At 51.2% G+C, this 11762-nt stretch overlaps 1 protein-coding gene across 1 annotated transcript; it reads right to left on the reverse strand.

The window, feature by feature from the left end:
* Window positions 1–7590: 7590 nt before the first annotated feature.
* Mrgprg (MAS related GPR family member G) lies at window positions 7591–10960 on the reverse strand. The gene is made up of 2 exons (XM_075974935.1): window positions 10923–10960; window positions 7591–9568 (listed from the first exon to the last, which is right to left on the reverse strand). The coding sequence occupies exon 2, from the start codon at window positions 9491–9493 to the stop codon at window positions 8627–8629; it is 867 nt and encodes a 288-aa protein (XP_075831050.1). The 5' UTR covers window positions 9494–9568; window positions 10923–10960; the 3' UTR covers window positions 7591–8626.
* Window positions 10961–11762: the final 802 nt, after the last annotated feature.

Genomic DNA, 11762 nt, shown 5'->3' on the forward strand with positions numbered 1-11762 from the left:
CACACCCATGATCTAATAAGGCACTAATGAAGATGGAGCCTTGCCAGGCCCTGCTGATTCCAAGGGGAGGCCCCATCTGTCTGCTTGGCTCTTGGCCTTTGGTGAAGCTGGGTCCTACCTCTCCACAGGAAGCTGCCAGAGGTCCTTACTCAGCGTCTCTTAGGCACCTCCTGCAGCCAGCCTCTTCCAGACCATTAACTCTGTCTAGCCACCTGCCGCCCCTGCTGGAGGGACTGTATGCTTGTTTAGAGGGGCTGGGGCTATCTCTGCCAGGCCTGAGCCTCTGGGCAACTTAGGTTGTGCAGGGTCACATAAAAGGTGCTAGGCAGAGCCAAGGCTGTGAACATGGCAGACACCTAAGCAGAGGCCCTGGCTCCATCTCTGCTGAGTACCAGTTACATCAGTTACCTAGCTTGGCTGGGCTCAGACTTTCTTCTCCTATCAAGCTAAGGGCTAGGATGAGGTAGATTCCTACGCTGGCAGGGAATTCATTGTGGAGTTTGTTACACATCAATCATAAAGGACGCACCTGTAATCCCAGCACTTTGGAGTCTGAGGCAGGTGGAATACCACAAGTTAGAGGCCATTCGGATCTACACAGGGAACTCAAGGCTAACCAGGGCTACATAGAAGATATATTTGTTGCTGTGCAGACAGCCTGTAAAACCTTCAAGGACAAACCTAAATTGGAGGATAACTTGTGACTAATCTTCTCCACTTCACTGGCTGTGGAATCCTGCAGGGCAATCTGATAGTCAGGTGTGCCTTGGGGAAGTGTGTTCGCAGGTAGCTCTGAGCCCTTCTGACCTCCAAAGCTCTAGGTAAGGCCTGATGATCCCAGTAACCCGGTAACCCCATTCTGCCCTTTAGCACACCAAACTGTAAAATAACACTGTTTTCTTTTCCACGTAAAGGAACCCAGAGAGTCTGTATGTCTATGGTGGTTGCTCTTCCTTCCCAGGAACTCCAAGTTTTAGCATTTGCTGCTAAATAAATAAATATATTCGCTGCTAAATAAATATGTATATTTAAGGCAACTATAGGAGATGAGCAATTAAGAACACTTGCTGCCCAATCATGAGATGAGACTCTGGAAGCCAGTACCCACTCTGGGCAGCTCACAGACACCTGTAAATCCAGCTGCAAGGGCTCGGATGTCCTCTCCTGGCCCCAGTGGGTGCTGAACAGTGGGTGCACTTACACTCACACAGACATAAGCACGCACACGTATACATCAGATCAAATCAATCTTCGTTTGTTGGGTCCAGGGGGGTTGTGCAAAGATGAGAACACCACCAAGTCTAATAAACCAGAAGCAAATTTTATTCCAGAAACCAGATCCTAGGAAAACCAGAAGCAAACTTAAAAATAAAAAATAATAAAAAAACCCACTACGGGGCACAGAAGCTTATCAGCTAGCTGAGACCACAACCAGAGATGGTGTTTGTTAGGCTGTGGCAAAAGGCAGGTTTTTGAACCCACATTCTATAGTAGGAGCACCAAGCATTAGCTCGGAACAAAGGAATTTTTACGATCTTGCCCTGACCCCGTGGGTCAGTTAACATAGACCCTAAGGAGGAGAGTGAGTTCTAATGTCAGTAGGTAACTAGGCAGCTTTCATGAAATATGTTTTAGAGGAGATTACAGAGAAAGTCACTAATTGCAAGAAAACAGGTGTCTTTAGCAATTAGTCAGAAAGGGGACTGCTAGTAACACCAGAAGGTTAATAAATTAGAATTAACTGGTTTTTACGCTGAGAACTTAGGAGATAGCAGAAAGCTTTTCACACTATCTCAAGATAAAGCTCAGATACAGACGGCCATACTTTACAACCTCCATTATCAGAGCTCATTAGTCAAATCTGTGTTTCTACCTTGTCCACTGTTTCTCCTGGTTCCTCCAGGCAGTGTATGCTGGAGCCCCATGCCTCTCCTTTGGTGATGCCAGTTTCCCAAACCGGAGACAGTGCCTAACCCAGAGGTCAGTATCTGTCTCCTAAAGGCTAACTCAGTTCACATCTGTCGTTTATGTTGTTTATGGCCAGGACACTACTCTCAATTTGTAGGGAGAAGCTCTGGCCTTATAAATAAAACAGCCAGTTGTAAAATGAAATTACCTAAACTGATGGAGGCTTCCCAAGCATCCGAGAAAATAGCTCACTGTGAATGACTGATCTGTAATCCACTGAGAAAGTTGTTGGTAGTTAACTTAGGTTTACAGTTTTCTATGTCTCTCTTCCTAGATCCTAAACTTCTACATTCTAATCTTTGGTGTCTACATTGCTATTTTTACATTTTCACTCTTATTTCCAGACACTTCACTTTTACATTATTTTTGCTTTTTTTTTTTTTTTAAATTCCAAGTCAGGATCTCACTATGTAGTTCTGGCTGTCCTGGAACTCGCTCTGTAGACAGGCTGGCCTTTAACTCACAGAGATCCGCCTGCCTCTGTCTCCTGAGTGGTAGGGATTAAAGGCGTGCGCCACTACACCCAGCTACAATGAAGTTTTTGTTTTAAAAAAAAAGGCAAAAACAACAGGTGAAAAAGCAATGGAAGCTGCTCTCGTGAGAGCTTCCTTGGTGAAACATACTGGTTTTCTACAAATTCACAGTGAGGGCAGAAAGAGCAGTGAACCTCTCTTGTTCTCTTCAAAGAACATTTGAACCTCTTCAAGGGCTTTACAAGGAAAGAAGGGTCCTGGAGAACTAACCTCCAAGAAGGATCCGGGAGCAATGACCTCCAAGAAGGATCCGGGAGCTCTAACCTCCAAGAAGGACCCGGGAGCACTAACCTCCAAGAAGGATCCGGGAGCACTGATCTCCGAGAAGGATCCGGGAGCACTGACCTCCAAGAAGGATCCGGGAGCACTGACCTCCAAGAAGGATCCGGGAGCACTGACCTCCAAGAAGGATCCAGGAGCACTGACCTCCAAGAAGGATCCAGGAGCACTGACCTCCAAGAAGGATCCGGGAGCACTGACCTCCGAGAAGGGTTCAGGAGCATTGACCTCCAAGAAGGATCCGGGAGCACTGACCTCCGAGAAGGATCCGGGAGCACTGACCTCCAAGAAGGATCCGGGAGCACTGACCTCCGAGAAGGATCTGGGAGCACTGACCTCCGAGCATAATAGCATTCTATCTTCATCAGAGCAGTTGTGATGAGCTACAAGAGACTCAGGATGCAGCCTGTAGATGCTCCCGTAGGAGGGTGAGTAGGATGGCCATAGACCCTCCCCTGAGATTCCAGCCACTCCTATCTGCTCTTCCCTCTTAGCTGTAGGAAATCTGTCCCAGCTGTGTGCGGTCAAGCAGGCATCAGGATACAGAGTAGAAGGTTCATGAAGGGGGACCTACATCTATGTCTCTCCAGGGAAGGAAGCATCTATGCTGTGATGGGACTTTCAGTGATGCAGCTGCTTAGGTGGCGGCACTCCCAGCACCCCACTAGGCCATTGGTTCACCAGGCTGGACTTGGTGAGACTGTTAGTCTATCCATGCATCATCTGAAGCGAGTAGATGTTTTCTTCGTGACTCCCCAGGAACAACAGTTCACGCAACAGTGGACGGGTGCCAGCCTCCCTGTGTACATACATGTAAGCATCCTTACCAGAACATGAGCATCTGTCAGGTGGATAAACTATCATGATCGAGTGAGGATTACCCAAGAAACTCGAGGTCAGTGTTGGGAGATGAATCGGTGTCATTTGGGCTGGGGCTCGCTGGTAGAGTGCTCACCAGGCGTGAGCAAAGGCCTGGGTTGGATTCTTAGCACTGCAGAAAATTCAGTGCAGGGGCTGGAGAGATGGTTTGGCAGATGAGAGCGTGTACTGGTCTTACAGAGGGTCAGAGTTTGGTTCCCAGTACCCGTGTCGGGATCCTAGCTGCTTGTCACAGCAGCTCCAGGGATTCTGGCTTCTGTGAGCAGCTGCGTACTTATGTGTGCACCCCCGCCCCATACACATAATCAAAAATAACACAACATATTTTGGAAAAGATCAGTGTAGCTGGGTGGTGGTGGCGCACACCTTGAATCCCAGTACTTGGGAGTCCCACACCTCTAATCCAGACACTGGGGAGGTAGAGACAGGAAGGGATATGGCTGGGTGGAGAGAGGAATATAATGCAGGAGACAGGAGCTCACCCATTTAGACTGAGGACGTGTAGAGATAGGATACCCCATTCTGTCTGAGAATTTCGTAGAGGTAAGAACTAGTGCCTGGCTGCTCTGCTTCTCTGATCTTTCAGCTTTCACCCCCTAATATCTGACTCTGGATTTTTAGTATTTAGACCAATTAGAATTTGCACTAGATGGAGACTGTGGTTATTTGCAAATCTCAGAAGTTTTCACAAAGTTCCTCGAAGATGTTAGTGAATGCAGTAGATTGAAAGGATGGTGTTAGGTCAACATCCAAATCAAGTCAGCGCTGACAACTGGAAAGCAAGAATGAAGAGATCGTGTTTATACAGCATGCAGAAACCACAAATCCGTCAAGGAGAGTCGGCAAGATATGTGCCAAGACACCTGTATAATCCATAAAGGATAGCCTATAGAAGCGCAGGAGCTGCAGGGAGGCAGGGGGCTGGATCTCATTCATAGTCAGGAAACACCGTTGTTGAAGTGTTAATCTGGGGGCTGGGAGATGATACTGTCAGGAGAGTGCTTGTTATACAGCGTAAGGACCTGAGTTCGGATCCTCAGCACCCACAGAAGAAGTCGAACGAGTGTGTTGAGTGTGGTGATCCTGTAACCCCAGCACTGGGTGAGTGGACACAGAAGGATCCCTGGAGCTCTCTGGCAAGCTAGTTCAGCCAAACCAGCGAGCTCCAGGATTAAGAATAAGATGGAGAGTAATAGAGAAAGAAAGTCCTTGGGATGGGAGTCATTGCGGCAGGTCTGCACCCCCAGCACCACACCCAAGGGCCCTGGCTCCTCCTCCCCTGCAGGGACAGAGTGACTGCTGCTTGCTGTTCTGAGACCTCAGGAGCACACCTGCTGGAGAGAGATGTAGCACCAAGCAGGCAGACGACACACTAGCTGTGGGGAAGGAGCCCCACATTAGGCTTTCTGTGGCAGTGTGCATGTGTGGTACCCAGACAGGTAAGAAGAGCCGAGAACAGATTCTTCTGCCAGGAGCTACAACACCACAGAGTCACCAGACAACGCTCTAAGCAGGGACAGACACAGCAGCAAGGAAGAGGTGTGAGGTCAGGTGGGCAGGGTGCACGGGGTCTCTGTCTGCTATGAGAGCTGATGTCTTTGCCCTTGAAGGTTGGGGCAGGCTATCTGCTGCTAACGCTTGGCTCAGCTGTCCTGGAAAATGTCTGCAGACCTGACTCTGAGCTGCCTGATGACCCCTAGGGGTCATCTAGCTATAGAGGTGCCAGAAGGCAGGAGCCTTGCCACCCTGTGATGGAGTCAGATCTGTTCTGCATCTGCCCCAACTTAAGCCAGCCCAAGGGCAGCCTTGACACTCTGTGAGCCCCACTAGTTTTAGGGTAGACATGGCTGCTGCCTCTGGGCTTCACTGTATCCTCATAGCCAGCAATGGCCTGGGGAGCAGAGGTCCCTTGTTCCCCCACCCCACCCTGCCATCTGTCTAGACCAAGCCATTTATCATATGCCCCAGAACTGTCAGCTGCTGTGATATTCGCCTGTCGCCTCTGACGCACAGATGGCTGCCTTACAGGGCACCGCATCTGTGTCCTTGGGCAAGGAGGATGCAGGTGACTTCAGGTTTATTTCACCCTTATCTCAAACCTTCTGGGAAAGGACCACTCTGTTCCTTGGGGTCTGGTGTGAAGAACATGAAGAATAGGCCGCTCTTTCTTACTCTGCCTCCCCAAAGCAGACTCCTCCACTGGGCCCCACTCTTCCTGAGCCCATGCTGGCCTTTCATCTAAGGGTCTCACAGCTCTCCGGAGGGCTTCGTCTCAAGGAGGGCTAGGGACACCGAATCATGACAGTTGTATCCTGGGGAGGATTAAAACCCTACAGAGGTGTTCCTCTTGGTTGGGGCTACTACAAGCAGGGTTTTCTTTCCATTTTAAGAATATTCTCCAGTGTAGTAGTAGGAGCAGCGGGCTGTGTCCTGCCGCCCGGCTAGCTTAACCCCCGAAAATGACCACACAGAAATCTGTATTAATTAAATTATTGCCTGGCCATTAGCTCTAGCCTCTTATTGGCTAACTCTCACATCTTTTTTTTTTTTTTTGGTTTTTTGAGACAGGGTTTCTCTGTAGCTTTGGAGCCCGTCCTGGAACTCCCTTGGTAGACCAGGCTGGCCTCGAACTCACAGAGATCTGCCTGTCTCTGCCTCCCAATAACTCTCACATCTTGATTCAACCCATTTCTAATAATCTGTATGTCACCATGAGGTCATGGCTTACCAGGAAAGATTCAGCATGTCTGACCTGGCAGCTGGCTCCATGGCAGCTCTATCTGCCTGCCTTCTTTCTCCCAGCATTCTGTTCTGTCTACCCCACCTACCTAAGGGCTGCCCTATCAAAAGGCCAAGGCAGTTTTCTTTAACACATAGAAAGAAGATCTCCCTACACCACTCCAGAGTCCCCAGAATGAGTAGCATATTATCTTTCAAACGGGGAAGCACAACTTTATCTAGCAGCTTTCAGATCACTGTACTGGGTCCCACATAGATGGAAAGAACATATTTACTTTTAATTAAAATATCAAAATAAACAGTTGGTAAAGTACACACCACATTAGCCTAAGTACCTGAATCCAGTCCCCATGTAAAGCTCAGGCACAGCGATGCATGCTCAGAATCCCACTGCTGAAGAGTCGGAGGCAGGTGGGTCCTAGGAACTTGTTGGCCAGCAACCCCGGCTGAATCAGCAAGCCCCAGGGCCCAGCGAGAGACTCTTGTCTCAAAAACGCGAATAGCTCCTGAGGACAACAGCCTGAGGTTGGCCTGTGGCCTCCGTGCACATGTGTGTGTATCTACACTCACCCCCACATGGGCATCTATACACCTGCCCCTCCCTATCCACACACAAAAGGGAGGAGGTTTCTGAGGGTGTCTGTCAGAAAGGGACACGGGTGGAATGTTGTTTTTCATACCCTGTGTTTTCATCTGACTGTTTTCCTGGTGTTCTTGGGAAGGTCTGAAAGTCCTTCTTTCCGTTTTTATTGTATGTGTCTGGGTGTTACATCTGCGCACTGTGTGCACGCAGTGCCTAGAGAGGCCATAAGAGGTCACTCACCTGATCCCCCCCTGGAACAGGTGGTTGTGAGCTACCATGTGGGTCTTGGGAACTGAACCTAGGTCCTTTGGAGGAGCAGCCAGAGCTCTTAACTGCTGAGCTATCTCTCCAAGCCCAGGGCTTGAATGCCTTAAGAATGAATGACAAGCCGGGCGATGGTGGCGCACGCCTTTAATCCCAGCACTCGGGAGGCAGAGGTAGGCGGATCTCTGTGAGTTTGAGACCAGCCTGGTCTACAGAGCTAGTTCCAGGACAGGCTCCAAAGCCACAGAGAAACCCTGTCTCGAAAAACAAACAAACAAACAAAAAAAAAAGAATGAATGACAATCAAAGTAGTTTTTTTTTAATGTTTAAAGAACCATCATAAAACATAGAAAAACAATGTGCACTTTGTTTTAATTATTGTTTTGCTTTAACTAATTTGGCCATGATGATGTAGGTCAGTGGTCTTTCTCCTCAACAGTTAAATGAGCAATTGTGTGGGTGCTGAGAATTGAACCCAGGTCCTCTGGAATTGTAACCAATGCTCTTAACCACTGAACCAGCACTTTGGAAGCTCGGCTCTCTTCCTCTTTTCTCCAACTGCAGGTGAAGCTGGCTGGCCAGGCAAGGTGGAGTTTACAGAAACAGCTTGACTAAGCACAATCTTGGAGGAACAGAGGGATGGGGATGGGATCTGGGGAGGAGCCAGGGGAGCCCTGCTGGCACCAAGAGCAGAAATAGCCAGTAGAAGGAGCCAGGGGTGCTCTGGGGTACCAAAAAAGGCAAAAATAGCCAGGATGCAGCATCTTGGGGTGGCCCTGGGGCCAGGACAGATTGGGTCTGTTTAGTGGTAAAACAGCGCCACCTAGTGGTCCTCATTGGTAACACCAGGCTGGTGAATTGGGGTCTATGAAGGCTCTGAAGCAAACGTTGGGATGAGGGAGGGAGAAACAGCAGTTTAGAAGAGGTCCTGTAGTGGATGCCTCCAACATAAGACCTCTGTGCCCAGAGCTGAAGGGCCAGTGTCCCCAGGATCAGCGAATGCTCCCTAGGAGCTGGTGCTGAGCCTCCAGTCACCTGGCCCATCTATGGCAGGAGGAGGCAAAGCTCCTGTCATCTGGCCCACTGGGGCTGAAGGGCAGTTTTCTTGGGTTGGGTACCATGGGGCAGAAGGATGCAGGGCACATGCCCTCACTGTAGCTCTGGGGTCCTCCTTCCTGCACCTGCCCCTCTATCTCTTTCTGTCCTCCTTGCCATGTCCTTTAAATGTCCAACATGCAACCAGTCTTTCCCTTCTCCCCTGCTTATGAGAGGGAGCCCTGAAGTCTGTAGAACCAGAGCTGGGACATGGCAAGGGTTTTGAGCAAGACTGGAGTACCCTGGCAGCTCTGAGGGCAGGGCAAGTGGGCATAGGATAGCCACTCTACACTTGGCTCATAGGCAGGGATAGACCCCCAAGGTTTGACTCCTCCCCTAGAGCCCTGTTTAGGACAACCCGCAGCGGCTCCCTCTTCCTGAGCTGCCTGCCCTTCATGTAGTACAAGAGAGGCTTTACGGTGCTGTCAACGCAGGCTAGGAGGGTGGCCAATGGCAAGAAGAAGGGGAGCAGGAATGCTATGACCGGCCGCAGGCTCCAGTAGACAACCATTGGCAGGCGACAGAAGAACAGCAGGATCCCGAGGCACTGGGCCACCTTGCAGAACTTGGGGGGTGGCTGCAAAGAGCAGCAGTTCCCGCAGATCAAGAGAATCATGCTGGCCCCACAGGCCATGCTCACCAGCACCCCTAGCCACACGACGCTGACCCAGTGGTATCTGAGGCAGACGAACACGCTCAGCCCCTTGTACAGCAGTCCACAGGCATTGGCCGGCAGGAGCACGGCCGGCATGGTCAATGCCCAGATCAGGAGGCAGAGCACGGCTGAAGTGTACCTGGGGCGGCAGCTGGGGCTGCAGTAAGAGGGGAACATGTAGTTGAGGCAGCAGTCCACAGCGAAGGCAGCCAGCAGCCAGAGCCCCACCGCAAACCATAGGAAGACGACCGGGAAGTAGAGTGTGTCCTCATAGCCCAAGGCGATCTCGGCGATAGAGAAGCCCACCTGGCAGGCGAGGAAGAGGAAGTCAGCGGCAGCCAGGTGCAGCAGGTAGACGTTGAAGGGGCCCTTCTTGATGTGCAGGCCGAGGTGCCAGAGCAGCAGGGCATTGCCCGCCAGCCCCGCCAGGCTGACGATGAGGCTGAGGTAGAAGAGCACATTGATGAACGTGCCCCAGATGTTGAATATGGAGAACATCCCTGCTAGCTTCCGCGGGTGATCTGGGAGGCCCCTGCAAAGGGTGGTGGTGCTCGCTGCCCCAGCTGCAGTGCTCTGAGTGTGGAAGGCAAGACAGCATGAGTCCCTAGCTTCTGGAGTTCGAGTTGTCATGGCCCCCTGCCTAGCTGCGCCTGCTCTTGCCCCCTCCCCAGCATCTGCTGTGCTCTGAGGTATCATTCTTCGCCCTCATCCTGGCTGGGCAACCCTTCCTGTGTGAGGTATCCCTTGCAGAGGCCTACCACATTCAAGCAAAGGGGCCACAGGTGGCAGGACCCCCTTTCCCATCATGTTCTAGTGTGAGGGCTCCAAAGCCCTGATGGCACCCACCCAGGGGTCTCTGATGATGCCTGCTGTGACTCCAGGGTACTCTATTCTGTGCTGGGTGAGGCATTAGGAGACTTCCCTACACACTCCATCTGGAGCAGGACACTGAACCCCCATGGTCCAGAAGGACTGTGACTCCTCTGAAGCATCCTCCCAGAGTCTGGGCTTTGGTGATGGGTTTCAGGGTCTTCTTGGGGACTGATTAGCAGAAGGAAGTCCCTGGCGCTCTCAGTGGAGGGGATCCCAGAGCAGTACCTCTCTCTGGGGATGTTCCAGATATGAGGACCCAGGCCCAAGTTCTGGGCACAGGGGCTGCCAGGGAAGAGCGGCTATAGGAAAGGATAGATGGAGAAAGAGACAGAAAGATAAAGAGATAGAGTCAGAGATGGGGAGACACAGACAAGGAGACGGGGACAGAGACGGAGAGGAGTACAGGAGACAGTGACAGAGATAACTGTGAGTTGGTGTTGTACCCTCACTCCTGGCTTGGGCTGTGTCCCCTGCCCAGGAGGACACCTTAGCTATCTCTCCACTCCCAGAGAGCCTCTCCCCCAACTCTGCTTCCTCTCTTGATCCCAAAACTTCTGCAGTGTCCTGATAAGTGTCACCTCCCCGCTCATCACCAAGAATCCTTCCTGGCACCTCCAGGGGATGGTGGCTCAACCTACAAGCCCAGCTGTAAGGGTCAGAGTGCAGGTCCTCTCACACATCACAGTGTTGACAGAGACAGGAACCTTTCCCTCGGTGGCCCCTAGTGCCCCATGGTATCCCAGGGGTGCTTAATCCAGGCTCCAAATCCTGTGTGGATTCTGGCTGATGGAGGCAAGGCTAGTTCTGAAAGGGGATGAGAAGGTGGACTGGAGCATCTTCCTCATCCCTGTTCTCCGGGGAACCCAAAGCTGTGTATTCCGAGATTGCAGCCTCAGCCTCCAAGGTTGCCTTAACTGCCTTCCCTTACCGAGTACATTCTCAGAGCCACCAGTGCCCCCTCTGAGAGCCAGGAAGGGAGGGGTGCTATAGAGGGTAAGAGAAGGGGTGTTCCTTGCTTGGGGGAGGAGGCGGAGGGACAGACTACCCTTCTCACCTGCTGACCGCCTGCTGACAGTGGCTGTCCCCAGCTCGCTCAGCCCACACTCAGTTGTCTTGAGCTCTGCCTGGCCCCTAAATCCCCTCCTGTCCTCTGGGGCTGGCTCCTGCCAGTTCCTTAGAAGTTGGAGGGCGTGTCACCTTTTCACAGGAACCAAAGGAATGAGCTCAAACAGAGCTGTTAGTGTGGGCGGCTCCTCCTCCTCATCTGGGAGAAGAAACCAGAGAGCCTCCACACCACCCACTCTGGAGTAATCCCTGGCCCTAGGTGCTCAGGACCAAAGAAAGAGATGCCACTGTAGGAATGGGTCAGTCAGGAAAGCGCTTGCTATGCAGGCATGAAGACCTGGGTTTGGATCCCAGCCCCTGGGACAAAAGCTGGGCATGATGGTGATTGCTTATAACCCCGCTACTGGGGGTGGAGACCAGAGGACCCCGGGACTTACTATCCATTTGGCCATGCCAGTCGGTGCGTTTAATGCAAGATCTTATCTTTAAAAAAATAAGTTATTGGGCCAGTGAGAAGTCTCAGTGGGTAAAGGTGCTTGCCACCAAGCCCGACAACCTAAATTTAATTCCGTGGATCCACATGGAAGGAGAGAATTCATTTCTGAAAGTTGTCCTCTGTTCTGGACACATATGGTGGTGCATTTGTGTGCATACACACACAAATAACATGTGTTTAAACCAGTGTGGTGGCCACTCCTTTAATCCCAGCACTTGTGTGTGTGTGTGTGGGGGGGGGCAGAGGCAGTCTCTGTGAGTCTACATAGAGAGTTCCAGAACGACTAGGGCAACATAGTAAAACACTGTCTCAAGTGTGTGTGTATTAATGTCA

This window comes from Microtus pennsylvanicus, chromosome 5, assembly GCF_037038515.1.
Source record: "Microtus pennsylvanicus isolate mMicPen1 chromosome 5, mMicPen1.hap1, whole genome shotgun sequence".
NCBI lineage: Eukaryota > Metazoa > Chordata > Mammalia > Rodentia > Cricetidae > Microtus > Microtus pennsylvanicus.